Below are 27,814 nucleotides of genomic sequence, written 5' to 3'. Positions count from 1 at the left end.
TGCTTTATTATGTGTTTGGTGTCATAACAAACTGATGGGCTGTGAATGGCCAGATGGTCACCAGTGTTCTCCACTCCACGCTTCATTTCCTCCTGAAAGCTATGCAGAAAAATGAGATCCCATCTCATAAATGAGGGCCCATCTTAAGGACATGGGTTTGAAGGCTCTGCTGACAATGCCTGCCTTGTTTGCCTTGCTTTCTGTTGGCAGGACTGGGCAGTGCTCCTTGGTCCAGCAGATCCGGCCACCGCTGCGCTTCCTGATGTTTCTTCTACCGTTCTTGCTCGCTGGCATCACAAGCCTTGGCTGTGGGGTGGAATTCAGAAGCAGATGTATTGCAGTTGCTGTGGTTTAGGCTTGGCTCTGTGGTATTTGGTTTGTCCTTGAGTTTAGCCCTGAATTCATTCTGCAAACCAGCTTCAATATGTGCTGTGAGAGTCAGTGTGCCTCATGGAGCAGTTCTCTTCCTGTCCACATTTTCCTTCTCAAGAAAAGCCACCACACAGGGACAGGCAGGCACTCAAATCTTGTCTGTTGGGATGCTGGAGTGAGCTGGGGTGTCTGATCCCTGTGGAGTATTCTTCCACGACCACACTTCTGGGTGGCATGGGAACATAGCCTGCTGCTGTGGAGCTCCAGCCTGCACCTTGCTGGGGCAAGAATTTCATGAGGGCTGAAAGGCAGGCTCCATGACAGCCCCCTCGAGTGTTTTCTGCCTATTTTCCAGGGGACATGGGCACAGTTTTCATCTTTGGCCCTTGCAGTCCCATCACTGCTATTGTAAGTTACTCAAGTAAACATCTGAGTATCCTCTATAATGAATAGAGGGAAGCCAAGTGAGGAGCAGTTGTCTTAAATCTCCTGTCACCATTTGCTGTGCTTGAGTGATTTCCCCGTTGACCTGACTTCTCCTTTAGACCCTTATTGTGAGTGCCAGTAGCCTAATTTATGAGGTTTTGTTGTTTCCATGTTATTCTTCCTTCTCTTCACCCCAGCCTCCCTCCCCGACCCTGCCACTCTGTCCAGTGGAGAATTAATGACACTTCATACTGAGATTCAAGAGGCACGGATTGGTCTGGCACCAGAGCATTGGCTGTCAGTGCTCCCTTAACCTTAGGATCTTCTCAGTGACCCTTGGGACCTTCTGTGAGCCATCAGGTGCTGCCATAAACACCACACCAAAACCTCATGGCAAGGACAGCAAAGCTTCCTGATGTCTTGGGGGACACACTAGTTGCTGATCTCTGCTGACGTGTCCCAGAAGAGATGAAGCCCATCAGGGTCTCCTGTTAGAAGCTGCTGTTGCAATACACCTCCATGCTATCACAGTTTGCTGAGCACAGTAAAAGCTATTGAATCGCTTGTTAACGATTCTGGGGGTGGTATTAAGTGTTATTGCTTTTTGATACCAATGTCATGCCTTTAAATATTCATTAAAACTGCATGATCCTCTCCCTCCCATAAAATCCTGAATAATCAACACTCTGGTTTCCTCATACTTCACAAGCCAGGGCTGGATCCTGCCCATTCCTCCTTGCCACGTTTGAATCCTCTGCTCTTAACAGTGATCTCCATTAATATCTTTATTAAATCTTAATGGAGGACTGGGAAACGCTTCCTCTGGCTGCCTGCAATGGCCTTTTGGCATGTAGTGTGGAGGGGCAGAGGTGTTTAGGCCACTGTGCCTCCATGCAGGGTGGGATGGGCCTTGACAAGATGTTCTGTTAATTATGAGTGATGAGGAGGGTGAAGGGCTGGCCAGGCTTGGCTGAAGGCAAAGATCCTCTTGGATCCTGTGTGAAATCGTTTGAAAGGGCAGGGGAGAGGACCTGGGAGAGGAGAGGAGATGTTTTTCTGCCAGGAAAGGAGCCATTTTCCCTGAGACCACACACCAGCAGTTGTCTGAGGGCACTTGGACCACTGGTAATGAACACAGGTTGGGTGCATCCTGGTCCAGGTAGCAGAGGAACATCCACTCAATCCATGTCCTTTGAACTCCATCTGTTCCCAGACCATGTCCTCTGACTCCATGGGTTTCTGTTTTGGCCCGGGCCATTTTGGCACTACAGCTTCACACTATTGAGACCTCCACAGGACAGAGCAATGTCTGGGGAAAGCCAGGAAGAGCAGGAACAGTGGAAGGGCAATCTGTGTCTTGCAGCAAGGGATGCCATGGAACAGGGGACAGCTCGGCACAGCAGATTTGGGAACCTGCTCCCCAGACATTTTAAGCAAGTTAAGCAGGAGCTGGGGTTGCGTTTAGCAAGGCAGCAAAGATGAGGGATGGCAGAGGGGAGCAGGGACCCGAGGAGCCCGCGGGGCTGTGGCACTGAGCAGTGTCACTGGCGCCGAGCCAGCGGCCGCAGCTGCACGTTCTTACCCCGAGTCACACGCGACCCCGCTCCAATTACTCCCTCTTGACACGGGCTAATAAGGGAGGATAAGGAGAGCCGGCGGTTCCAGGAGGGTTATGCCGGATGCTTCTTTCCATATTTCAACTTTGTTTCGGCTGGAACAAACGGTGGGTTTGAGATTTGATGAAGCGAGGGGGAGGCAGAGGCAAAGAGCCAAGAGGATCTTTAATGAAGCTGCAGCGAGGAGCTGGAAGGTGGCTGTGCCCTTCCTTGGCATCGTGGGTTTGCACCTGCGAGTGCAGCTCGGGAGCCCAGATGAAAGCAGGGAGGTGCACAGCCACTTGCAAAATAATTGCTTCTGCAAAACTGTGCCAGCACAAAGCGGGGGGCGGGAGGCTGAGGAAAATCAAGTCTCTAATGCTCTCACTGTACACCACAAAGGGGCCATTCATGGCAGGGATGAGGGGTTTTCCCCCTGTTTATCCTTGCTTCCAACTTTTATTGAACCCATCCTGAATTTTGTTTTAATCTGTAAGTCTAGAGCAAAAACACAGAAGGGAAGTAAAAGGGCAAGAGATTGATTGGCACATGGGGAAGTTTAGCAGGAGGTTCTGGAAGTACGTGTTCCTTGGGCTGCTGGGATCAAGTTCATTAGTGGAGCTGAGCACTGACAGAGGGGGCCTGACAATAAACTCTGCTGGTGGATACCCTGTACTGGTAACATTAGTCAGACCTGCCATGCTCCACTTCCCTCTGATTATTAAAAATGAAGGAGGGGGCTCCTTTGAGGGAGATGGGATCTGTGATGAATTCCTCTGTCTTCCTGCTTAGAGGACTTCAGATCTGCACAACTGGACTTTTACTCTCACACAAGCACCTGTTCCTGCAGTTTGCCCATGTTACAGCAGTAGCCATGCTCTTCTCTTACTGGCACACAGTTGGGAAAGACCTTTATCCCCCCAAAATGTTGCAGGAAACCCCAAGGGGTGTTTTGGCCATGAACCATAAGACTCAACTCTTGCATCCCACTTGCAGCTTGGCCACTCCTCAGTATATTTTGCTGGACCACTTTGCTCCCTTCTCCAATCCCTACATCTCTGCTGATGGCAGAACCACCAACCCCATGCTTGGAAAATGCCAGTGAGAGGCTCTGAACGTGTCTCCCTCGATAATCTTTCTTTTGTCAAAAAAATTTAATGTTAGCCATCTGTTACGTGATGTTAGTCAGAAAAATTTATTATGGGCCTGTGCCTCTTATCTGTTTGTCTTCATTGTGTCTGCTGCTGGTTCCACCTGATTTTAGGTTTCAGTAGCAACATGCAGTATATTTATCACTTTGCCCTTTGAAGCAGAACTGCTTGAATAATCTCACCTATTTGGCAGTGTCTGTCAGGCACTGCTTTCTGACTGATACGCTGGTTTATTCTGATAAATGATTTTAAATCTAATTTGAGCTGCTGGAAGGAAGAGATCACTTTCTGTTTAAAAATGTTACTGCCAAAGGTGAAAACATCTGGTGACAAGTTGAGCAGAGGTTACAGGCATGGTGTAGTCTTCTGCAAGGCTTTGCAGGACCCCAGAAGTCCCAGGCTAAAGATCTGGGGTAAAAAAGGTTCCCTAATATTTTGCTGACAGGAAAAATTGGCAGCAAATCTGGTATTTACTGGGGAGAGAACACCCTGCCAGATTGCTGTATGATATCCATACATTTTTTTCCATTTCAAGCAGTTTGCTAATGCCATTCAGATCCTTTGTACACAGCCAGGGTGCTGCTCAAGCTCTACCACTGATGAAACAGCACATCTCCCCAGCTGCAGCACTGGGGTTGCTTTCCATAGGAGACCAGGGAGGTGAAGGGGCTTAAACCTTGGTTCTGTTTGCTTGAACCCTGCAGAACTCATCTCAGCTTTCCATCACTTCTGATCTGGCCTTCAGACACCTCCTGTGAAGCCATGACTGCCAGGGTGGGCAACCAAAAGGCAGCTTTGCATTGTTCACAGACACCCCATCCAAACCAGAGTCATCTGCTGCTGTGGGTTGGCCAAGTATCCCACGTTCCCAGGCAGACAAGGATTATTGACAAGGTGTTTATTTGTACCAGGATAAAGTGGGATCATCATAACTTTTCTCACCCTCTTTCTCCTTCCTCCTCTCAGCCCCAGCCGAGTTTGTGCAGCATCCCCAGTCCATTTCCAGACCCGTGGGGACTACTGCCATCTTCACGTGTGTGGCCCAAGGGGAGCCCCCTCCCCAGATCACATGGCTGAGGAACGGGCAGATCCTGGAGACCAGCGACCACATCAAGCTGAAGAATAACAACAGGTAGGTCCTGCTGCACTGGGCTCTGGCACTGCTGTGGAAATGGGAGTGGGAGAGATGTTGGATTTGTGTCTGCATAGCAAAGAGCTGATGGGAAGGTGGCAGTGTTCTAAGGCAGATCTGTGGATTCAGCCTGGGCTTTGATAAACTACAACACTGCTCCAGTCCTGCTGGCTGTGCCTTACAGTCTTACAGTTTGGTGCTCCGTGATTTTTTGTGCCAGAACATCAGCATTAAACTTTGACTGTTGATGCAGGAACCCAGGAAAAGTCTCTCTTTTGTCTTGATCATCATCTGGGTATTTCTGGAAGGGCTAAATACTGTTCCTGGAGCTAACAGGGACCACATTGACTCCTCAGTGGAGGAACTGTGCTTTAACACCTGAACATTGGCCTGCCTGCGTGTGCAAATGCAAATAACATTAGAAATAATATTTGTGTGGAGCCTGACTTTCACTAAACTTTAGCCTTTTATCTCACCAGGGAAGAGTGTGTTCTCTGAGTACTAAATAACTGCATTTTCCTGTGAGGGGATGGGGTTGTTTGTACTGAGGAAATGATGCACTTAGTGTGAAAATTACCAGTTGACAATGTTGTTTCTATGGAAATAGCATGAAAAAATATACTACAAAATAATAGCACCTGTGTTGTAAACCTGATGTATTGGTAGAGGTTTGTACTCTGTGGTGTCATAGAGCTGCTCTCTTTATTAACAAATGTGTCTCAGGAAAGCAACTACCCAGCCTTGCTTGGAGTGTCTGGACCTTCAGTTTAGACAGTTGGGAAGTGCTATACAGGCACCATAGCTTGTTTCTCAGGGGACAAGAGTGAGTTCATTTTTCTGAATGTCTGTATAATGTTTGCTTTTTGTTTTCTTGTTTGAGGGGTTTTAAAGCTTTGTTACATCAGTGATGAAAGGATGTGTGATGCAAGAAGGATAAGGTGTGACTGGTAATAAAATAATGTCAGTCAGTGGAGGTTTTCTCCAGACTGGAAGTCTTCAGAGCTTCAGAAAACATTGTATGTGCACATACAGATGACACTCAGTTCAGGCATGTGGTCTTCTAGTTCATGGCATGTCTTTCTGAGGCATGTCTGCCCTTTACGGTATGAACAGAGCAGAAGGGGTAGGAGGGAAATTAGTGCACCCTTTTTATTGATGAGGAAGTGAAGTCAAAAGTGATGAAGTCCAAGTGGTCATTAAATCCATGGCAAAACTGACACTGAATCCAGCTCTGTGTCTTGCCTAGATGTCTTCCCTGTGAAATCATTCCTCTTCACTTGAGGAGAACAGGAGTCAGGTCTTTGGTCATGGTCATGTCTCCTGGCCAGGTCCCTGTGCTTGGAGCTGTGCTACCCATGCACATGAGCTGCAACTTGGTGAAGATCTCTGTAATCGTTTTCTTATGGGAATCATTTAATGCAATTTAGCATCAGTGTTTTCCACAGCAAGCTGAACGATCAGATTACAGCATCTGGCAGGGGCTGAGGGAGCTCAGCCTGTTCCTGGGGCTCAGCTGACACGTGGCATCTTCTCAAGCTATGGTAACACGATTGTAAAGCTGAGCCCTCGGGCTGTCATACTCGACAGTGTTGAACTTTTGTCTTCTTTCACACGACTCTTGGTCAACTCCAACCTCCAGCTCCAGGCAAGTGGCCATGCCTGGTGCTTTCCAGAGCTGTCAGTGTGGAAAGTGCCCTCACTGGTGCAGCAGGGCTGGGAGCTTCATGACATGGAGGAGACACATCAACGGATAATTTTTTCCTGAGCTTTTTCAAGTTTGCCCTTTGTTTTACTCTTATGGGCATGACTAAGTGGTGTAACCCACTTAGTTCCAGGCAGAATCAGTTTGTGGTTATGTCTTGGATTTATCAGTCTATTGCACTTGGAAAATATTTTTCTGTGTAAAGATGGATCTTGAATCTACTAGTAATGAAGCTACTAAAGTACACTATGAGCTTTTTAATTAGATTACATGGTTTCCTAGAAAATTCATTTGGATTAAAACTCTGCTTAATATTGTCATAGAGGTCTGAATGCCCCCTAAGGGATTTTTAGGAAAAAAAAAAGGAGTAAATCATCCCAAAACATATCATGTGCTAATTGATTGCAAAATGTGTTATTGGGAGAAACTTCATTTTTGTAAATTAACACAGCCAAAAGCAAGGTCCAGACCTGCAGAAGATGGTGTGTTTGAGACGCTGCTCTGCTCCTGCAAGCACAAACCCAGAGCCAATGGATCTCTTGCTTCCCAAAGTTGTGAAAGGTCCTTTTGCATCTGCCTCACCCCACCCTGTCTCTCATATGCAGTAATTGCAAATCCAAGGAGAACAAACCCCACAAGGTGAGGGGACACCAGAAACCCTCCATTGATGGGATGTAGCTTCATGACTGGATTCACCAAGAGATTGGATATGACTGTTAGGTACAACATCAGACTCACTTGCTAAGCAACTTCCAGGCTTTCAGCACAGTAAAATCAGCCTCACAGGCTGCATCCAATAAATATCTCATCCCTCGTGGTCCCTCAGATGTGAATTCCCATCACCTGATGTGATGGCACATTAGCATTAAAGATCAGCCTTCTGCTGTGCCCTCTCCAGAGGTGGTTGTTATGTTTTGAAAATGCCAGCTGTGTGGGAACAAAATAGCCAATCGATGATTAGCAAAAAATCAAAAGCAGTTCTGGGATAGCGGATAATTGTTAATGAAAAATGCATGAAGGCTCAGGCATAGGGAATTGTGGGCTTTTCCATTAAAAGCTGTGAATAAAAATGACTGAAGGAGCTGACGATGGGGCTGCCTTGCCATGCAGCCCCTGGGCTGGGATGCAGCCGATTGCTGTCAGGGTGATGCTGTGCTGAGCCAAGCTCTCTGAGGGAGAAGCTGATGGAGCCTTTTGGTCTTTGGTGGAGCCATCTGTGTCCAGCAGTGGCAGTCTGTCCCTCTGTGCTGACCAGAGATGCCCATGTTGCTCCTGAAGTGATTCTCATTGATCATGATCCAAGTGCCTGAGAGGTATAAGTGGAATTTCTAGCAAAATTCCCACCCGGCATTACCAGCCCATCCCAGAAGTGGAGTACTGCTGCAGGATGAAGGTGTAGTTACTGGCCAAGTTGGGCTTGTGTAAAGTTATTTTACACATGGGCTTGCATAAAATTATGTTTCTACGTTATTACTTCAAAATTGACAAGGAAGCATGAAATAGTCCCCAAATTTCCATTGTGAAAAGTTTGCTGCTTTTCTTCCTTTGCCCCAGTCAGGTTTGGGGGGTAATTTTCAGCCTGGAAGTGTATCACACTATGGGGTTTATATTGCCATAATGGCAATAGCATCTTCAGAGGAGGCAGTCTCTCTAAATATTGTTGTTCTAAGAAGATTATATTTACAAATTGTAATTAAGGGACTTCATTTGTTCCACCAGAAAAAGGCTTTGTTAGAATTTGGGCTCAGGTGGCATTTGCTCTGCTTGGTGACCTTTGTAAATTCTTCCTCACTGGTTTGCACTTGGTTTAGTGCTCTAGAAATGTCTCACTTCCAGGGCCATGAATGTTCAAGGCTCATCAGGGGAAATATTTCTTCATAAACAAACATCAGGACAACTCTGCTTTTCTTGCACTTCTGATACTGTTAAATCCCAGTGCAGAAACAGAGAGGGACCTTCAAGCACAAACATCCCAGCACTTGGGAGCAGACAGCCCTTCTGGTACCAAACCCAGCAAAACCAGAGCCTGTCATTCACAAGGCAGCTTTTTTCTATAAACCCTACATTACCTGGGTGTGGAAAGGTGCAGATGAGTTTGTACATCCCTTCGTGGTGCACGCTGCCCACAAACACTTCGATTTGTAAGGTTTTGGACCACATAAGGGAGGAGAAGCAAGCCTGCAGTTCCTTATGCTGTGAGTTTGAAGATGGTTGTGATTGAGGAAAGGGTGCTCTGTAGCAAATCATATTTCAGTTCTCAGAAGCATGACAAATAAGTATGTGGAGGATGGGGATGTGAACCCGCTGCTCCTGATTTAAGCATAATTTATTGGAAGATACATGGAAATGGCCTTGGCAAGGAGGATCTCTGCACAAAGCCCTCTAAGCAGTGGGGAATCAGCGTGTTCTCTGCACCAAGCAGGGATCCTGTGCTGGGATCACACAGCCATATCCCACAAAAAGGACCTGCAGCAACCCAGATCTACCAATGGCAACAGGCATCACTCTCTCCCTCTTGTGTGGCTGTGATTATTTTGCTACCAAGTTGCCTCTGTCATTTCTCTGTGTGCTGCTCCACTGAGCTGCTCTTGAAGTGCATCGAGTCAGGAGTTTAAGTGTTTGTTCCAACTGTTACACACAGCAAAATCCATCGGCAGAGAATGGTCCTTACACAGGAGGCTTTGAGGCAGGACTGAGCTCATAGTGGTGCGGACTAAAATTAGTCTCCCCTAAATTAGGCTGGGTATTTTTCTTCTCCAGTATCTGTGCTGCTTGCTTGGGAGAAGGTCTGGGGGACTTTCCATTTAGCAGCAGAGAACTCTCCCAGGTGTCTGAATTTGCAGTCCTACCAATATAGGCTCTGCCCTCCCTTCCAGTAGCTTTTCCTGAAATGTTTTTTGCTTCCCCATGGTCCTGAAGATGTAAAGACATGCTGTTTGTTGGGGCAGGATTCAGTTAAGTCTGTTATTTTACTGTGTGGCTCATAAAAACAGCCTGAGTGGCTGGGACCAGCAGCATCCTTCCAGAAGCTACTCTTGGGTGAGTCTGAAATCACAGGATTGGGCGGGGATCCTGGCCACTGGGCTGCAGTACCGGCAAAATAGAAACCAGTCCTTCTGCATAACCCAACCCAACTTCACCTAGGAGGCTCTGTATGATATTTAATTTCTGGATGTGTAAGAATATGCATGTATTATTATGCTGGGAATGATATGCAGTGTTCCTCTGGATTGCTGAGTGTCAGTTTTCAAGCTTTGCACCTTAATTTCAGCCTATGTGAGGCAACCTTTAGAATACAGGGCAGTTTCTGTAAAGCTGAGGGGCAAAGGCTCCTTCCCAGCGTGGCACGGGCCAGCAGCCCAGGAGCAGATCATTCAGTACAGCACAACAAAACACAGGCCATAACAAACAGAGCCAGAGCAGGGATGGGGCATCTGAGTGTGGCACTGGTGGCTTTCTGTATCTGCTGGCACTCAGAATGCTGTCCCTGCTAGCCAAAGCCTGCTCTCTGCATTAATTTCATCACACTCCCTCCTTTGTGCGCCTGTGCGCGCGCAGGCTGGTGCCCTCCCAGATGGGCCCCTCTTCTTTGTGCTGCTGAATCGATGAAGAGGCTTCCTTCAGTTCACAGACTTTTTCAGAGGAGCCTTTGCAAAGCCGATCTCTGGTCACCGGCCTGGACCCCTGACCCGAGCCAGATCAGTCATCCTGATTGCCTATGAACTGGGAAGACAGCTTGGGAATACTGCGGCTTTCGAGCAGCGGAGGCCTCTCGTTTCAGCTCAGCCGGGTGTGAATCTGCAGCGGCTCCTCTCCCCACTTCCATCAATGCCTGTCAGGGCATTGTGTGGAGATGTGATGGAGCCCTCGGCTCGCCGAGCGGCTCTGGTGACCAGCAGAAAGCCTTCTGGCATCTCGCCTCGTCTGACGTGCTTGCGGCGCTGCCAGTCTGGCACTCGCGGGAAAGTTTTCCAGCAGCAGATGTCCCAAAGTGACAGATTTTTTTCGTGTTGACGGGAAGAAATAAAAGGACACTGCATATTTCAGATGGTTGATGAACAGAGACGCTCTGCACCTTCTCACACAGCAACTACAGATTTTCCTTTTGTTTGAGCTTTCTTAAGAAAAAAAAAAAAAGGACAAAAAGCAGCAAAACCTGGGACTGAACTGGCCCTGCTGCACCACATCCTCCACATGCTGGAAGGCAATTCTCATGGAGCTGGTGTTTAGATGCTGGGCATTCTGTTCACCAGCTTCTCCATGCTTTCATAGCCAAATTCCAGCTGTTCTAGTGTCCCATTGCCTGTGTATCATTCTAGGTAACGTGGGCTCCAGGTAGCAGATGGCTGAGTCTCTCACTGCACAGCACATCCAAATACAACCAAGGAAATCTCAATGAAAATTAACTTTCTGAAGCCTGAAGCAAGTTTCCAGCTACGTGCCATGCCAACTTTGCAGAAAATACTGTATTTATTTCTTTTGACTTGACAGAGACTCTGTTCAGCTCCAGGTCCCAGTGGCCAAGTGCCATCCTTCCAGGACCACTGGCATCCTGCACATCATCTGTCCCACATAATTTTGCTCATGCCCAAATCCTCCCAGGAGAGAGAAGTCTTTGGCCCAGAATCACAGCACTGCCATCAGGCTTCTTACACTGCTTTTCAGCCTAGTTCCCCTCTTCTTTCCTCCACACCTTTTCCTCTCTCTAAACAAAGCAAGTAAATGCACCTGGAAGTGGCAGAGCCTAAATAGTCCTTGGTCCAAATCTGCTTTGTGCTTGGGAAGCTTAAGGCTGCTCTTGACCTGTGTGCCAGCCCAGCCTTGCCTCTCTAGGTGCCCAGATGCACAGCAGCCACATGGAAATAATCCCTGCATTGACAGGGCAGAAGGAAGTGCTGCTGCTCCTTCCACACATCTGCTTTGTGCAGGGCTGGGAGTGCAGCTCTCAGATGGCGTAATCCTGCCTTCTGCCATCTGTCCTCACAGGAGTCAGCCCTTGTTGACACAGCTGAGCCACACATCGGGTCCTTCCTCCCCGCGCCCTCTCCCAGCTCTGCCTTTCTCCTTCCATTTAATCAGATACGTTGAGCCCGTGGCTATGAGAGGAGCTTAGGGCTGATTCTTGAAAATCACCATATCAGCTGAAACCATCACATTTGATATTCCATTTACAATGTTTCCAAGGAAACAAAGGCACAGGACATAAATAGATGACTGTTAAACATTTGCTCACTCACCATGGCCCCTGATAATTTGCAAGGCAGAAATAGGAATGTTAAATCAACAGTAATAATAAATTTTAATATAGGAAGACCAATATTTTGCTGCAATTAGAAGAAGCATTTGTTCTGACAAACTGGCAGGCAGTGGCAGGTTATTTATCATTTCCACTTCCAATGTTCCATTTTTCATTTACATAAAAGGCAACTTTGATTGTGATTCCCAGAAAGCCATGAAGTGCCCTCTGCATCAGCAGGGATGCTTGGGATTTACTCATGTGCAGTCAAGTTCCAGGTCCACCTAGAATTCACTAGAAGGAAGTAATTTGTGTCTCCTTAGAAGCAAGTAGTAGATGTGGATTTGGTTAGGTTTGGGCAATTTCTTACAGAAAAGTAAGAAAAAGCTCATGAGAGCTTCTAAAGTTTTCCTAAGGATGTCCTGTGTGTGAGAACAGGACCAAGGGCATTGTAGGCAGATTTTATCATAACCTGAGCTGCTGCCTCAGAGTTGGATAAAAAGCATTTCCAGTGTCAAATCTGCCTTTCCAACTCCAGCTCAGAGCTGTACCCAGTGGTGACAGTGACCATTCCATGCCTTACAAGGGATATATACTTGGTATTTATTTATTTAGGAGGCCTTGTGTCTGATGGATTCACATATTGACTCATGTTGTTCCTGGCTTGGCTTTGAGTGGAGCTTTCATTGATGGGTCCCTGTTTGTGAGCAGATGTTATTAAGAAAAGTTGCTTTGCACGTTCAAATGGCAAGACAGAGCTAATGTGGCACCCAGTTATTTCTGAGTCAGTATTTGCTGGTGTTTTTTAAAAGATGTTGGGTGGTGCAACCTTTGAGCTGGTCCTGAACTTGCTCCAGTTGTCCACAGCCATTGCTGGAGGGTTCTGCAGTGCAGAAAAGGCCTCCAGTTCATGTGGCCACATGCACAAGGACTCTGGTTGTCCCTGTGCAGAGATGGGCACCATGCTCAGGAATATGCTCATCTGGGAGGCTGGTACATGGCTGGCTTTTCCTCCTGCTTTAGGGATGTTTTCCAGGGGGTAACCAGTGCCTGTCCTTTCTTAGATGGTGAAAACAGCATCTAAACCTGATACGGAAGAACAGGCTGGATGCACCAGCATAAAAAATACAGAGGTTCTGCAGACAAAACCTGTGACTTGCGCATAAGTTTTGGCATTTGGCTCATGGTGATGGTGTTTCTGGAAGTGCAGAAGCAGAAGCTGAGGCTATAACCCTGCTGGATAAATCAGCTAATCCCAGCATTACCCTAAGACAGCTCTAATGTGCTATAATGCAATTAGAGCATCACCAGAGGGCTTTCTGGCTGTGTTTGATTAGACTTGGCTTAGCAACCATGTGCAGTGCCTGGATGAGTCTCACTAGTGTGTACTGGAGTTAAAGCTGTTTTGAGTGTGTGGATGCACTTGCCACAGAGCTAGCTCTGTGGTGTGGCTGAGATCTTCCTAAATTCACACCTTAAGATCCTGGTGGTCCCTGTCCCACCCTGTGTCCACATCTAGCTATACTTGAACCACAGTATCTGCAGGCTGAGACAGATAATCTGCCCAGTCACGGGTTCCAGGGAATGACACATCCACCCCCTGGACTCTTCCTTCCCCAAATGCACCAGCTCCCAGCTTCCTGAAAGCTTTCTGTGGAAACAGAGGCCGTGGGATGCCCTGCCATGGGAGCCAGCATGGGGACCATGGCAGTCAGTGTGATGCTTGTCCCTTTCATGTCCCCACACAGCACTCTGTCCATCTATGGGATCAACCAGGCAGACGAAGCCATCTACCAGTGCCTGGCCGAGAACAGCGCAGGCTCCACGCAGGCCAGTGCCCGCCTCACCGTGCTGTGGGCTGATGGGCTGCCCAGCCCTCCTCAGGGTGTCAGGGCAGAGACTGTCTCTGCAACTACCATCCAGGTGTCCTGGGAAAAGCCCCTGCAGAACACCAAGGAGATCATCGGCTATGTGCTGCACATCCGGAAAGCTGCAGGTATGGTGCTACACCCGCTGCCCAGAGCACCTTCAGCCTTCCTATAATTTAGCAACACGGCCCACTAGGTAAAACCAGGTCTGCACTGTAGTGGTTCCTGATGCCATCAGTGTTTTCCGTTTCCTCACAGTTTCTGAAGGGCAGAGACGAGGCTGTAAATACCTGCAAATACTAAATATACCATTGTAAATATCAAAAGGGTGGGGAGGATGAAGCTGCATAGTCAAATCTTGCTGCTCACGTAGCTCTCTGGCAAAGCATGCAGAATCACAGAATCAGAGAATCATAGAATGGTTTGGGTTGGAACGGGCCTTAAGGATCACCCAGTTCCAAGAAGGATCATCCAGTTCCAACCCCTGCCACAGGCAGGAACATCTTCCACTAGACCAGGTTGCTCAAAGCCCTGTCCCAACATTACCAATTTCAATGGCCTTGAAATGGAAGCAGAAATGTGTGTGAGCAGGTATATATTCACCCCAGGGACCAAAATGACTGCTTGCAACATCTATTTGTTCTCTTTACCTCTTGCAAAGCCTAACACTGCTCAGTTCTCTCTCCCTTTGCATTTCAGATCCCGTAGAGATGGAGTACCAGGAGGCTGTTAGCAAGAGCACCTTCCAGCAGCTGGTGACTGATCTGGAGCCCTCGACCAGCTACAGCTTTTATATAAAGGCTTACACCTCCCGGGGTGCCAGCAAAGCCTCAGAAGTGACGGTGGTGAGCACACTGGGGGAAGGTAAGGAACGCTTTGCACAGGGACCCTCAGATGCTGACGCCTGCTGTGCGTAGCAGCAGCAGCGCCGCTCACCCCGACACCACCCCGCAGAGCCACTGTAGCCTGTGGTGCTGCTGCTCCTTGTTCCTGCTGCTCCTCGTACTCTGGGATATTGTGTAAAACTCACTTGTATCGTTGCAGGGGGGTTGACTGATTAAACACAGCATCGCCTCTCCCATCTGAAGTTGTAGCAGGGGGTGAGTGCAAACCTGCCTGGCCTTGTGCATTGCAGCTGCTCTGGGCTGTTCCTAAACTCCTTGCTAAATGCAGACTTCCTGCTCAAGCAGCATCTCATCATCTTCCAGCAGCTCTGGTACTCACAGCTCTTACTTGATAAGTGCCACACTTTTAAAGATTTTATTATATATTCTGCTCTATCCAGAGCAAATAGCACGAGAGCTGAGCTGTCCTGACCTACAAATCCCTGCCCAGGAGCAGCTTTTTGTTTCAGTGGGAAGTTAGGGTGATCTCTAAGGCTTTTTTTTCTTGACTTGGCCACCAGTTAGCTTCCCCAGTAAGACAGTGGGTGTTGTAATACAGGACCCTTGCATACAGGTACCAGGTAGAAACCACAGCCCCCATGTGATATGTCAGTCAGAACTGGAAGAATGTTTTCCTAGAGACTCGTCTATTTCTGAATCATAGCTAGTCTCAGATATGGAGATTAATTTCTTAGGAATCATTCTTATGAACATTCAGTAATTATGAATTTCCAGCAGAGAGGGCCTTGGGTGTGAAGATATTATTTAGGATCAAATAGAAGTGTGTTGACTTCCAGGTGGAGGATCCAGTTCTTATTCTGTTCTCAGCCCTTGCAGATATTTATTACAGAATTTAAGCAAAAACACCAGTAAATCCTTGCCCACTGGGTTGTTGGTCTGCAAGTTTATTTTCCTTGGTACTCTGCAGGGAATCAGCCACCCTAAGAGTTTGTTTTTCCTTCCAATTTAGAGACAGAAGGATGAGCTAAGGCAAAGCTTGAAACTCCTTGACCCAAAGCTCTGAGTTCAGCCCCAGGAGCTACAAGCCAGCCATGCTCTATAGAGCTTGGTGACTCTGCAGCAGTCCAGGTCAAGTGAGAGAGAACTTTTTGTCATTATTACCTTAAATCATGACAGGAATAGTTAGGTATCTGGTAATGGGATCATAAATTTCCTGGCTCTCTGAAGTTTTAAGGTATATCTGTCCTGCTATCCTTTAAAAAAGGCTTGTCCTGTGTAACGAAGCTTCAGGAATCAGCTCCCTGTCCTGGATGGACAAGCTGGCTTGGTTCAGATCACTCAACCCCAGCCTGTGTTTGCCTTGTAGAAAGGTAAAAAGGGATTTTAAAGCCCCAGTTCTAGCTTCATTTGTTTGCTTTGCTTCACTTCGTGCCTGTTGCCTTCTGCTCACAGAGGAGAGAGTGGTCAGAGAGCCAGGACCTGGTGGCTTTTGTCACCAAATTCAGGTTTCACTGCAGATTTATCTCTTCTCATGGTCAAACCATTTCACCCTGTGTCCTCCCAACATGCACAGAGCTGTGTCCCCCCTGAGCCTGGGGAGCTGCTGGATCTGTGCTAACAGCCTCAGAAAAGGATGGATTTTCCAAGATGCCATATCTGGCAGCCAGGGACAGTTCAGTGGAGCCAGGGCAGCAGAGATGCTGCCAGCTGGGGACTGGTCTGAGTGCCCATGTTATGCTGGTATTGTTTGGAGCAGGAATATGAAATACTCCTCAGAAGACAGAGGAGCAGGGTTACTTTTGGCTCGGGGCCATCAGCTTCTCAGGGCTGGCAATACGCTGAGAGTGTGCTTGGCTGAAACCTCTGATGCTTTCTAGAGACACGATGCTCCTTCCTTGTGCCAGTGCTGATTTTGGATGGAAAGTAGAAGGGAAGGTACTGTAAAAGAAGGGACTTGAGTGAACCTTGTCCTCCTCCATAAACCTCACTCTCTGGGAAGGCCCTCCTGCCTCCTCCCTGTTGTTCTCCTTTACGCCATTTCACAAATGCCATGGTATTTTAAATCTCAAACGCTCTCTGCTTCATTAAGCAGCACACACTCCTTGTTCTTGTCTTTTAATGCTTTTTAGGGTTTTCTCCAGGACTTTTTGACATTTCTCTAGGATGAAGACTGTTCCTTTAGTCATCTTCGGCTAAAGACGCCTTCAAGAAGAAAGTTGAAATGACCTGGGGAAAATTCCAAACAGCACGGAAGAGGAAAACAAGTATCCCAGCCCTTAGCATGAGGGAGCTGCCTCACTTATATTAGCTCCATATTATGTCTAATATATACTTCTGTGAAGCACCTATCTGCTGGTGTGTGTACATATATTTACACACAGACAGATAGATTCCATTGTATACACTTATTTGTGTAATCACATTATAAACAGCACGTGCATTCTGCGAGTGCATATACCTATAATCAGTATTACATACATATATATATATATACTCAAAGTTTGAATAAATATGATATATTCCATATTTTGTAGGAGAGATATTCTTGTGGTTTTTGTTAAATGTAAGGCTCTGCAACCATAAAATAAAGCCAACTCTTCACAAATCAGGATGGCCCACATCAGTGTTTCTTTGTCCATGGGATAATGTGATAATTTCCCTTTCTGTGGTGTTTTCACCCGTGGCTGAAAAAGTGATGCTTTAAGCAAGGGTCCAACTTCTCAGAGCGGGGATTTTGCCCTGGAGGGAATTGGGAGAATAAGAAAAAAGGAGTATTTAATTGGATTGCAAAAATACGCAGCCTTGAGAGGAATGGCACATTCTGATATAAATAGAATTTACTCTGTGTTTTGCACCCAGGAATTAAGTTCAGCCTTCCCAGCAATGAAATGCACATCAGAATAAATCCTATCAAGAAGGAATACTTCAGCCCATTTTTTTCCCATTGGCAGCACTCAGGCAAGATAAGATCTCATTAATGTGACCCAGAACACTGGGTCTTTCCTCCTGAATCCATGTGGAGATGTGCAGCACTCAGCAGGGACTTGTTCATCTCCACAGGCTTATTCAGAGCAAAGCCCCTGCAGCCTGAAGGAGGGCATCACTTTGGGAAGAGACAGGATTGCCCAGACCCTCCTGCTCAGCTGGGGAGGCATCCATCCTTCCTCTAAATCTGCTCGTGGGAAAGCTTGAGCTCTCAGTGCCCAGGAAACGGCAAACAGTTGTGCTGTGCAGTTCTACTGTTAAATTGAGGAAATGCCCCTTTTAGCTCTCATCAGTCTTAAACTGACATGACCACGTTTCATCTGCTTTTCCCCATTGCTCACTAATGGTTGTGCTGAACTCTGCCAAAGGCTGGGTTTGCACTGCTCATCCTCAGAGACCCTTTGGGGAGAAACAAGCCAGAGAGCAGCTTTGGTCCAATGCAAGCCTTATACGTGGGAACTGCTGAGTTTATAATCATGTGGGATTGGAAAAATAGCTCTACCTCAAAGCCTGGAGGATGCTGGAGAAGTAGAGCTGTTCTGCTGGATGATTTTGCTGTGGGGTGAGCTGAGCTTAGTGCCTAGTACCCAAAAACTCTTCTCCCTGGTGCTGGTGCTGGAGCAGAGCCCTGGGCAGGGCAGAGCCTGCAGCACCTCATGCTTTGCACCTTTTGGATGGTGCCAAAGGCTGGGGAAATGATGGGAGAGTTTAGCCTGGGGGTGTTTTGTCGAAATGAGGAGAACAAACACAGTGAAATGGCCTGCTGAGACACATCTGGTATTGGTGTGATCAGTGTAGGAGAAGGGGAGGGATGGAGGGAGGGGGAAACATGGACTGTGTGCCCCAGTGCTGCCCAGGGCACGAGGCTGGGCTTGGGGCAGAATCAGCTTTGGAAAACCCAGGTATCACAAGAAATTGGCTTTAATTTGCAGAGCTTTGCCTCTTAAGCAAAACCAATGGGGCAAGGCAGATTTTTGGGGATCTGGAGAAGGAATGGTGTGACTCCCTCTGCAGCACACCCCGAGAATAAGGGCAGGGTTGTGGGGCATTAACTGGAGCATGTTCCTGGTGGACTTTCAATCAGCAGCAGGGTCATCTTCCCAGCTAACCTTCTGTGTGCCCCTCAGGCCAGGTAAGTGCCTGCCTCCCAAAACACGCCAGTCAGAGCTGTGCAGGGATCTTGGGCTACTCAGCTGTTTAGGGCTGTTGATGAAGATGCCCTAGTTCTCTCCTGAGTCCCCAGCAGAGTCACAAATCTCTCTCCTAAAGCTGATGTGGAGAGCAAGCCCCCTGCAAGCCAGTGCAGGTACCCAGCACACTTTTAAGACAGATGTCTCCAGCTCCATCCCTTCTGGTTCCTTCCTCCCAGGGGGATTAATCACTCTGAAAGGTCTGTGCCTCAGGGTGAGGGCAAAAAATTGGAATTTGAGAACACATTGCCAAATTTGCTGCATTCCTGCCCTGACCCGGCCAGACTGAGCATCAAATTGCAGCCACAGTGTAAAAGTAGCTTCTGCTTGCTCATCTGAGCAGAGGGAAGCCTTGCAAACTCCTGCAGCTCCCTGAAGAAGTTCAAAGCTCTTAAACCAGATTCTGGTCTGCTCAGATTTTTCTCAGTCTCAGCTGGCACATTCTTTGGTGCAGTGACCTGCATGCAGGGAAAGGCTGCTGGGGAATTTCTCATCACGCAGACTGAAAAAGCACATGCAACCCACTGTCTTTCTCTCTCTGTTTCAGTCCCAGCCATGCCATCCCTCTTTATTAAAGTCATTAACAGCACCACCGTGCAGGCGACGTGGGAGCCCTCCATCAAACTGGGCCAGCACGAAGGCTTCAAGCTGTATTACCGCAAAGTTCACCTCTCCCAGTACACAGGTCCAGTGCTCCTGGCCAGCAACGTCACAGCCTACAACATTACCCACCTGGGTAAGTATGGTGACACCTAGATCCATGTCCCCTCCCCATCCTGTCATGAATAGCAGGAGAGAACTCGAATGTATAGCCCAACCCCTAAATGCTGCAGCTCTCCCCCAGGTTTTGTGGGTGCATTCCCAGCAACAGGTACTTGTTTGCAGCATCTTGTGTGTACTTGGTAAGATGTTCTTTTCCCAGATAAGCATCACTGGGGGAGATAAGGCTCATGGTTACACCTGAACTGTCCCTCTTGTGTCCCCCTGGGCAGATGCGTCGGTGGTGTATGAGGTGAAGCTCCTCGCCTACAACCAGCACGGGGATGGAAACTCCACTGTCCGCTTCGTGTCCCTGAGAGAAACTGTGGAGAGGACAGGTGAGATGGGACCTGGGTCTTGGTGCTGGTTTGGGGAACAGCTCTACAGGAAGGTGGTGAGGCAAAATGTATCCTGTGTGCCTCCTGTGGCATTACCCTCATCTCACCTTCAGCCACTCATTTATTTTCAGCATTACAAATAATGCTGAGGCAAAACTCTGCAGGGCTGAGAGCACTTGGATGGCTTTTTTACCAATGGAGAGAAGACAAACCAAATGTTTTGCACATGCCAGGTTTGTCCCCTAAGCTTGAGACAGAGGTGAGCCTATGAACATGAACAACCCCCCATGCATAAGGTACCAGCTGCCGTCCTCAGGTGAGATGTGGTGCACTGAGCATCCTGCTCTCCTGGAGCTCTTCTGGATATTTTGGCCTTCACTGGTCAAAGGGAGGACATGTGGCTTTGGAAAGGGAAATGGCTGCAGAGCGTGAGCCCTGCATTACATGGCAGCAAAGGAGAAACCTCTAGAGGGAATCTCTTAACTGATCACACCTTTCATATTCATCTATGTGTAAAAAACATCCTGCTGCTCTTGGAAGCCTTAAGCCTCCAGTGGGAATATCTTCAAGAGATAGTTATTACTCTTCTGTCTGTGCTGGAGTAAATACTAATCTCCTTGGCATCTGTCTACTCCATCAGGTTTCAGCCTGCTCTGGTGTGGTGGCTGCCTCTTAACTCCCACTTTAGAATGCCGTATTGCAAAAATTAACATCAGAGCGGGTTTTTCTCATTAATTGTGTATAATGGCAGTAGCCAGCTAATGGGGCTGGCTTACTACAGACATTCCAGTCCTGTGCTTGCTGTGTCTCCCTTCCCAGGGTGCTGGGACCAAGGGAGATGCATAGGCAGACAGTGAACCCCTGCTTCCTACACAGTTCTTCTCTTCCTGTACACAGCTCCCAGCACTGCCCAAGGCTCTGACTGGCTCTGGGCTCCCCAAAAGCCAGAGGAGCAATAGAAGAGTAGCACCACTGACCTCTCGTCCTTTTCCTGGCAGTGCTGAATCCTCCCTGTGACTGCATGAAGGATGAGCAGAACAATAAAACCTCCACGACTGGCATCATCATCGGGATCCACATTGGTGTCACATGCATCATATTCTGCATCCTCTTCCTTATGTTTGGGTACCGAGGAAGGTAGGGATGCTCATGCCACAGCTCACAAGGGGTGGTGGTCCTAGGTATTGTGGGTGTGCTCACCTGAGTCTCACATCCCCAGTGCAATGTTAGACGTTATAGAATGGATTGAAGGATGAAGAAATGTAGCACAGGGATAAGGCAGATGCCAGCTTGGGGGAAGGAATAGGATGAACCACCTTTCTCATTCTCAGGCTCTGTCTCTTTATTTTTCAGGTTACTGATGTGCAAAAATGTGCAGGAGCAGCTGTCAACTCCTCAGATCCCCCGGAGCCAGCGGAGTGCCACGGGCCTTGTCCTGAACGGGGCCACTCGTAGGGACAGGGATGACCGTGACTTGAATGGAAAGCAGTTGGATATGAACGAGCTGGAGAGGTTATTCCCAGCATCACCGTGCCAGGAGCAGCAGGAGACGGGAATAACGGTAAGTCCAGCAGGATGGGAGCACACCTGGCTGTGCACTGGGGAGCCGTCGCTGTCACTGCATTGTCCCCTTCTCTCTCTCCCCAGTCGGCTCACAGCCTGTCAGCCCCCCACGATGAAACCCAGATCTCCACACTCCCTCTGGATGAGTTCAGTATCATTGAGGAGCAGCCAGATCCCCTCCCAAAAAACCCCCATGGCAGCAGTGCTGCTGCTCCGGCTCCCGACCACGGTCCTGCCAATGAAGGATAAAACTGCCAAGACTCGAAGCCTCTTGTAGGAGTTACCAGAAACCAAACCCACGGCTGGTGATGTCTTTACGAGTTGTCAATCTCAGGTCAATTGAAGATTTCTACGGTCTGATTGTTATTTTTTTGTTTTGCTTTATTTTTATATATATATATAAATATATATATATGTATACAGCCTTTTGGAAACTCTGTGAAGTTTATCTTTCTGACCTCTCTCGAGCCTCTCAATGTGTTTCTTCCTATGACGGCTCTCTGGAGACTGGTCACAATGGATTTTCCCCACAGCTGCTACGTAAGAGACTCCTTGGCAGAGTTTGGCAAACTCTCCAGTCTCTGACAGACTGGGGATATGGTGGAGCCCCCATCTTTTGGCATCCCAGACCTTTTCCTGATCAGCAGCTTTAGGACTACTTTTTGGATCTATTTTTTATTTCCAGAAGACTGGATTTGGAAAAATCCTTCTAACTTGACTCCAAAAATTGAGGCCCAGGAAGGCTGTTTCTCTGTGGATTTGATGATTTTGTACACTTTTGCTATTTCTCAGGATACTTTTTTTGCTGATTGACTCTAAATAATATGAAAAGAAAAAGGAAAAAAAAAAAAAGAGTGTGTGTGTGTCAAAGGATGCCTGAGGGCTACTGAAAGACTTGGACAGACAACCCAAGTGAACTCAGAACCTACCTCAACCGGAATGAATGTCTTCTGGGAAGCAGAAATACCTGCGTCTTCCTTCGTGTTCAAACAAACAAGTAGTGTAGCACTTGGTCAGTACAAGCATGGTCCTACCTCAGCAGTCACGCTCTGTACCCGCCACCTTGGTGGCTTCCTTGTCGTCGTTCCCATGTAAAGCACTTCCAAACCTTTGAAAGCAATGTTCTACCTCAAGCATGAGAGAAACTCGTGTGTGTGTGTGTGTGTGTGTGTGTGTGTGTGTGTGTGTGTGTGTGTGTGTTGTCCTCCCTCTCCCCCATTTCCTGCCTCTCCCACCCAGCCCCACATGAAGTGTGATGCTTCACTGATGTTATGAGCTTTACTTTTGGGGCCTCTGGTGTGATTTTGTGTGGCGGAGATTCGTGTTGTGGTTTTTTACTTTAAAGATTGTTGGGGCTGTCACGGACAAGCAGTGCGATGCCCTGTGGCTCCTCAGCACCACGGCCTTTCCAGGGCTGATTTGGGCACTGGTCCATCCTGGGTTTGAAGGGATGGGGTGCTCAGATGCCAGTGCTGGGGCTAGGGCACCCTTCTGCCCCATCAGTGTGCTGCTCCCCAAGGCTGATTCCCAGCAGGACCATCTATGGCATGTGCCAGCATGAGCAGCACAACACACCCTTGGGAGATGGGAACCTGGACATCACTGTCTTATCCCAAAGCTCACCCTACTATGAGGAGCACCCATGGGGAAACCCCAATAGAGCACTTCCAGAATCCCTTGAGATGCTACTGAGCTGCCCCCAGCTCCTCCAGCGCCTTTCCAGCCACAGGAGAACGTCCAAAGGATGAGTGGAGCCAAAAAAGGCTCAGTTCCCTGGGAGGGACAAGGCAGGGAGGATGCTGGGGGCTGCCAGAGCTGCCCCTTCCCCATGCCCAGGGTGGGCAGAGGAGCTCCTGACACCAAAGAGAGGGTTTGTCCCCTCCAGAGATCAACCACCAACCTGACACTGTGGAGGTTGGGTTGCATGGTGCAGCCTTGAGTCAGTGTGTGACCAGCATTGTCCATGGGTGAGATGGGGGCACCCACGGGGGACAGGTGCCAGCTGGTGCCAGAGGACAGCCCTTTCCCTGCTGTGTGAGGTGGTTAAATCCAGGCAAATGTGAAGGTTTGATCTCTTCGTGTAGGTGGTGGTAAATCAAACGTTGCTGTATTTGCAAGGACAGTGAAAGGAATCAGGAAAGGAAATGAGTTTAAGTTTTAAAAAAGTATTAATTGTATTTTTTTAAATGGTACCAGTGGGAGAGTCCCTAGTGTCAAAACACCCCCATCACCTGCCCAGCTGGCAATGGGATGCAACCAATGGCTGTGTAAATAGTACAATATACAGGAGGCTGAGCAAATGCCTCTTCCCTGAGCTGAGTTCTGGTGCTGGGCAGGGTTACCTGGGAGCAGGACTCTGTCCTTCCACGTCACCTCACCCAGCTTGGTCCAAGCAGATGTAGTGGCACCAACCTCAAGAGCAAGGAGCTGTTCAGGCTCGGTGTTCCTAACCCTCTTCCATTAAAATTCCTCCTCCTGTAGACATCATGCAGAACAGAAAGGATGCAAAGGGTTAAATTTTGGCATTAACACCCCCACCCCTAAACAGCCTATCCCCCCCCACCAAAGAGGCTACATGGGCTGTCAAATGATCCCTGCTCACACCTGTGATGCTGGACCTGGAGACAGCCTGGGAAGGGACTGTGGGGGGACAGTGCTATGTGAGACCAATAGCACAGCCCACCCCATTGCAGGAGCCAGAGGATGCCAGGGTTAGGGGAAGGCAAGAAGGAGGAGAAGACACCAAACAGCTCGAGTTATAACCTCATATCAAAGACAACCCGATCCTCTCCTGCCATCCCACTCCCACTCCAGCCCAGTTTTTCTTTTTATTGTTTCTTTTATTTGTGTGTGTAACGCCGCCGTTCACATTGAATAAGTACTGTTGCCAAAGTGAACACAGAACCTAGAGTAGTGTTCAGCTCAGACTTCCTGGAGCTGTGAACATGCTATTAATTTAATATCATATTATTGTGATATTGTAATAGTAACAAGTATTTGTCACTACTTCCTTTTATTAAAGGGAAATGCTGTGCCATTTGACTAGTTGGAATACAATAGTATGTCAAGAGTAGAGTTTTTCTTTTGTTGTTTTTTAATTATGCAGAAACATGGTGGCTTAAACTAATGCAGATTCTGCGTTGGTTTGAGATGGTTGAAGATGGATGTAAATCTTTAAAGACTATTTTTTAGATGTTTAGCTTTTCCTCTTTTTTGGGGTTTCTTTTCCGCTCTTGTCAATTTGTACCATTGGGACCTAACACAGACAGTTGTGGCAGCTCAGTCCTTGAAGGGATGAGGCTGAAGTCTGGTGATCCATGAGGATCCATGGTTTTCCCTAAATTATCTAAGTCCACCAAACTGCACAAAAAAAACCACTCAAAATTACATATTGGCTTTGTCTCTCTAGCTGCTGTTAAGCTGGAAAAGCAACATGTAACAGCCTCACTCGCTGTACTGCAGTGCTTCAACAGGGCTGGAAGAAAAGCTATCCAAACCCAAAACTTGGGAAAACATTACCTAGAGTATGTCTGGCCCTTAATCTGTGAAATGAGAAGGAAAAAAGAATTTAAAAAGTGATGTGTTTGGTTTCAGTGTGGGGGACAGTCTGTCCTTCGTTCATCCAAACTTCTGTCCTGGTTTTGAAGGAAACTGATGGAATTTTATTCTGTGTTTGGGGCACAATTATACTCAAGTAGACAAGTTGTACTCGGGTAGACACATTGTATTTGGGTGGATATGGGACAGCAGGTCCCCATGTGTTGCAGATGTGGGGCTGTGCCACAGGAAAGGGGTCGAGGCATCCCCAGACCAGAGGCTGAGGCAGCCAGACAGTCCCAGGGTGGTTCCCGGCGCCTTTCACTGGCAGCACCCACCTGCCAGCCAAGAGCAGCACTCCCTTCACACTCCTTTACACACCACAACATTTAAGGAACAGCTTGACAGGTTTTTTATTCATTTTCTTTCCCCCCACATTTCCTGATGGGAGGAATCAGTTCTACCCAGAGAAAAAAACCACTGGATGATGGGCAAGTGTTGGATCCAGCGCAAACCGCTGGAAACCGCCCATGTTTGGAGTAGGAATCTCATCCTGTAGTATTTTTCAAATAATGACACTAATTCAACCTGTTGCCTTTTCTCAGCTGATCCCAAAAAACCTCTTATTTTCTGGCTGTGGTGAGATGAAATTATAGGAAGGAATTAATATCTAAAAGCTGATTTTTTTATTTTTTTTTTAATTTTAATTTTTGGTAACCCATAATGGGCACAAGCTATTCTTGGAGATCTCAAGTTAACCAGAGATGGCTGCTTCCTCAGGGATAGTACCCACATTATCTTTAGTTGAACAGGGAATAGTTTTATGCTGTGACAGGGTATTCTCACACTGTTGGATTCAGGTATTTATTTGTCTACCATTATCTTTCTTCTTCCTTGTTTTGTAAAGGTGCTGATATATTTAAGTGCTGGACCAGTTTGGGAATTTTAAAGCTTCCACCCAAAATTATACCAAGGGACTGTAGGTTTTAAGTTGGCAATAAAAGAGGAGAGAAGCTACAAAGTGTTGTTGCCTCTGGATAGTGAAGGGAAGAGTTTTTCTACCTGTGGGGGTGTTCCTCTGGGATAACCATCCCATGGCATTTCAGGGGGGATCAGTGCAGTGTCCGAGCCCTTTCTGACAGCACTTAATTCTGGGAAAATTGGTTTAAAAAAAGGAAATTAAAAGCTTATGAAAACAAACGGGGGAGTTCCTCACTTCATCTGTGCAAACAGCGTGTGGAAATGTATCCCTCCCCGTGCGCGCCGGAGCAGGCAGGTTACAGATCCCATCGAGCAACTTGATACCGGCTCGTTCATTTCCCTCACCCGCCAAATTAAAAAAAGGGAAAGGAGAAGGAAGGTGCCTGGGCTGGAGCAGTGGGCGGGGAGATGGGGACGAGTGAAGCACCAGCACCCCCAGCTGAAAGCACTGCTGGCACAGGGCATGGCACTGAAACCCCATGGAACACTGGGAATCAGGGAAATGGTTCCAGGTTCACTCCAAGGGCAGAACCTGGGCTTGGGCATCAGGAGGGAAGAAGGGACGGGGCTGGTGCAAAGCCCAGCAAGTCGGGGACAAGCCTGATTTCATGGGGCTTTGGATCAGGGTCTGACTCAAAAAGCAAAGAGGGATTTGTACTTTGATCCTATTTCCATCATTTAAACTTGCAATATCTTTATGTTTGTAAGAAAGACATAAAACCAATGCTAAACCTTTGTCCCAGTCCTTTTTGGGAATCAACTGTTAGGAGTAATACTAAAAACATAATTGCAAAGCACTTTTCTACTGTTTATTTTCTACCTTTCTTACTTTGAACTGTCTTGATATTGAAATCCCACTGATCCCATGATTGTTAGCTCTGTATTAAAAAATAATAATAAAATAAAACCCAGGTTTTTTGTAGTTTGCTCTGTTTAGATTTTAGCCTGTGGCTACTTGTACAAGAAAAATAAAACTAGAATAAATGAGCCTGTGTGGAGCTTTTCTTTTCACATGCAGGGCTGTGAGGATTCAGGGTAACTTGGGGCATCACCACTTCAAGTGGATGGTGATGAATTTGGCTCCTCTCAAAGAGCAACTTCCAAAATTCAGCATTTAAGGGCTGAAGGGTTTTTATTTTGATGCTTTGCTCATAAAATTCTAGCCAAGCCATCAGCAGAGTCCTGCTGGAGCATGGGGGTTCTTTGGGAGCTGGGTGAGATGAGACCTCCAGGGTCACAGCGTGACACCTGTGCTTAGAAGTGCAAATCAATTTCCAATTAATCTTGGCTCTTGCTCAGCTATTGCTGCAGCTGCTTTTCCTGCTGCCTGCAGCACTAACGGGCCAGCACCAGTGAGGGTGGGGAGGCCCTGGCACAGTTTCCAAGAGAAGCTGTGGCTGCCCCTGGATCCCTGGAAGTGTCCAAGGCCAGGTTGGATGGGGCTTGGAGCACCCTGGGATAGTGGAAGGTGTCCCTGCCCGTGGCAGGGGGTGGGAACAGAACGATTGTTGACATCCCTTCTAATCCAAACCATTCTGGGATTCTAAGGTGAATCCTTGCCCCAAAATGGGCTGTGAAGCATGAGCCACCCTCCTGCCACTGTCCCATGTGCTGCTGCAGCAGCTGCTGCCCTCGATGCCAAAGGACAGGCAAAGTAGAGGCTGTGGGGAATAAATGAACGAGATTGAGCCCAGCAGCCCTTTCTAAAGGGTTTCAAAAAGCAGGTGAGTGAAAAGTCGCTTCAAACAACTCCCTGAAGCTCTCAGAACTGCTAAATTGCAGCATGGATTGTCTAAATATATACTTCATAATAAATACCAGCATAAAAACTGATTTTATTTCCCAGTGGCAACGCAAGAGGTGAAAAAAAGATCAGAGTGGGCTCACTCGGGGGATTTTCATGTAAGTTCAGTGAAATCTGGTACTGCAGATAGCAGCTGCAGAGTCAAGGTATTGTATAGAGCTTGTGGCTTTCATTAAAAAGGACTTTCCCTGCCTTCACGGCAATAAAAAAAAGGTTTGACAATATTAATCTGAAGTCTTAGAAACTAAGGAAATAAAAAACCCCCAGCAATACGTTTAAATCACTTTGATTTTGGGCTGTTGGAAATTTTAAGAGCTCTCAAAAAACCTA

At 47.5% G+C, this 27,814-nt stretch overlaps 2 protein-coding genes across 2 annotated transcripts in view; one reads left to right on the top strand and one right to left on the bottom strand.

Annotated features, from left to right (window-relative positions):
• IGDCC3 (immunoglobulin superfamily DCC subclass member 3) overlaps positions 1 to 26,667 on the top strand; it is a 99,903-nt gene extending 73,236 nt beyond the window's left edge. The window contains exons 7-14 of the mRNA XM_088172667.1: positions 4,511 to 4,676; positions 13,363 to 13,610; positions 14,182 to 14,346; positions 19,050 to 19,238; positions 19,495 to 19,599; positions 20,598 to 20,736; positions 20,953 to 21,160; positions 21,247 to 26,667. Coding sequence (XP_088028793.1) covers positions 4,511 to 4,676; positions 13,363 to 13,610; positions 14,182 to 14,346; positions 19,050 to 19,238; positions 19,495 to 19,599; positions 20,598 to 20,736; positions 20,953 to 21,160; positions 21,247 to 21,411 — 1,385 coding nt within the window. The 3' untranslated portion in view covers positions 21,412 to 26,667. The remainder of the gene's footprint in view (positions 1 to 4,510; positions 4,677 to 13,362; positions 13,611 to 14,181; positions 14,347 to 19,049; positions 19,239 to 19,494; positions 19,600 to 20,597; positions 20,737 to 20,952; positions 21,161 to 21,246) is intronic.
• LOC106852127 (gonadotropin-releasing hormone II receptor-like) overlaps positions 23,312 to 27,814 on the bottom strand; it is a 44,019-nt gene continuing 39,516 nt past the window's right edge. The window contains exon 5 of the transcript XR_015806586.1: positions 23,312 to 23,637. The gene's annotated coding sequence lies outside the window, so the exon portion shown is untranslated. The remainder of the gene's footprint in view (positions 23,638 to 27,814) is intronic.

Source organism: Sturnus vulgaris, chromosome 13 (assembly GCF_052056855.1).
Source record: "Sturnus vulgaris isolate bStuVul1 chromosome 13, bStuVul1.hap1, whole genome shotgun sequence".
In the NCBI taxonomy this organism is placed as follows: Eukaryota; Metazoa; Chordata; class Aves; order Passeriformes; family Sturnidae; genus Sturnus; species Sturnus vulgaris.
The sequence above is the reverse complement of the archived record's forward strand: the minus strand, read 5'-3'. Positions and strand labels throughout refer to the sequence as shown.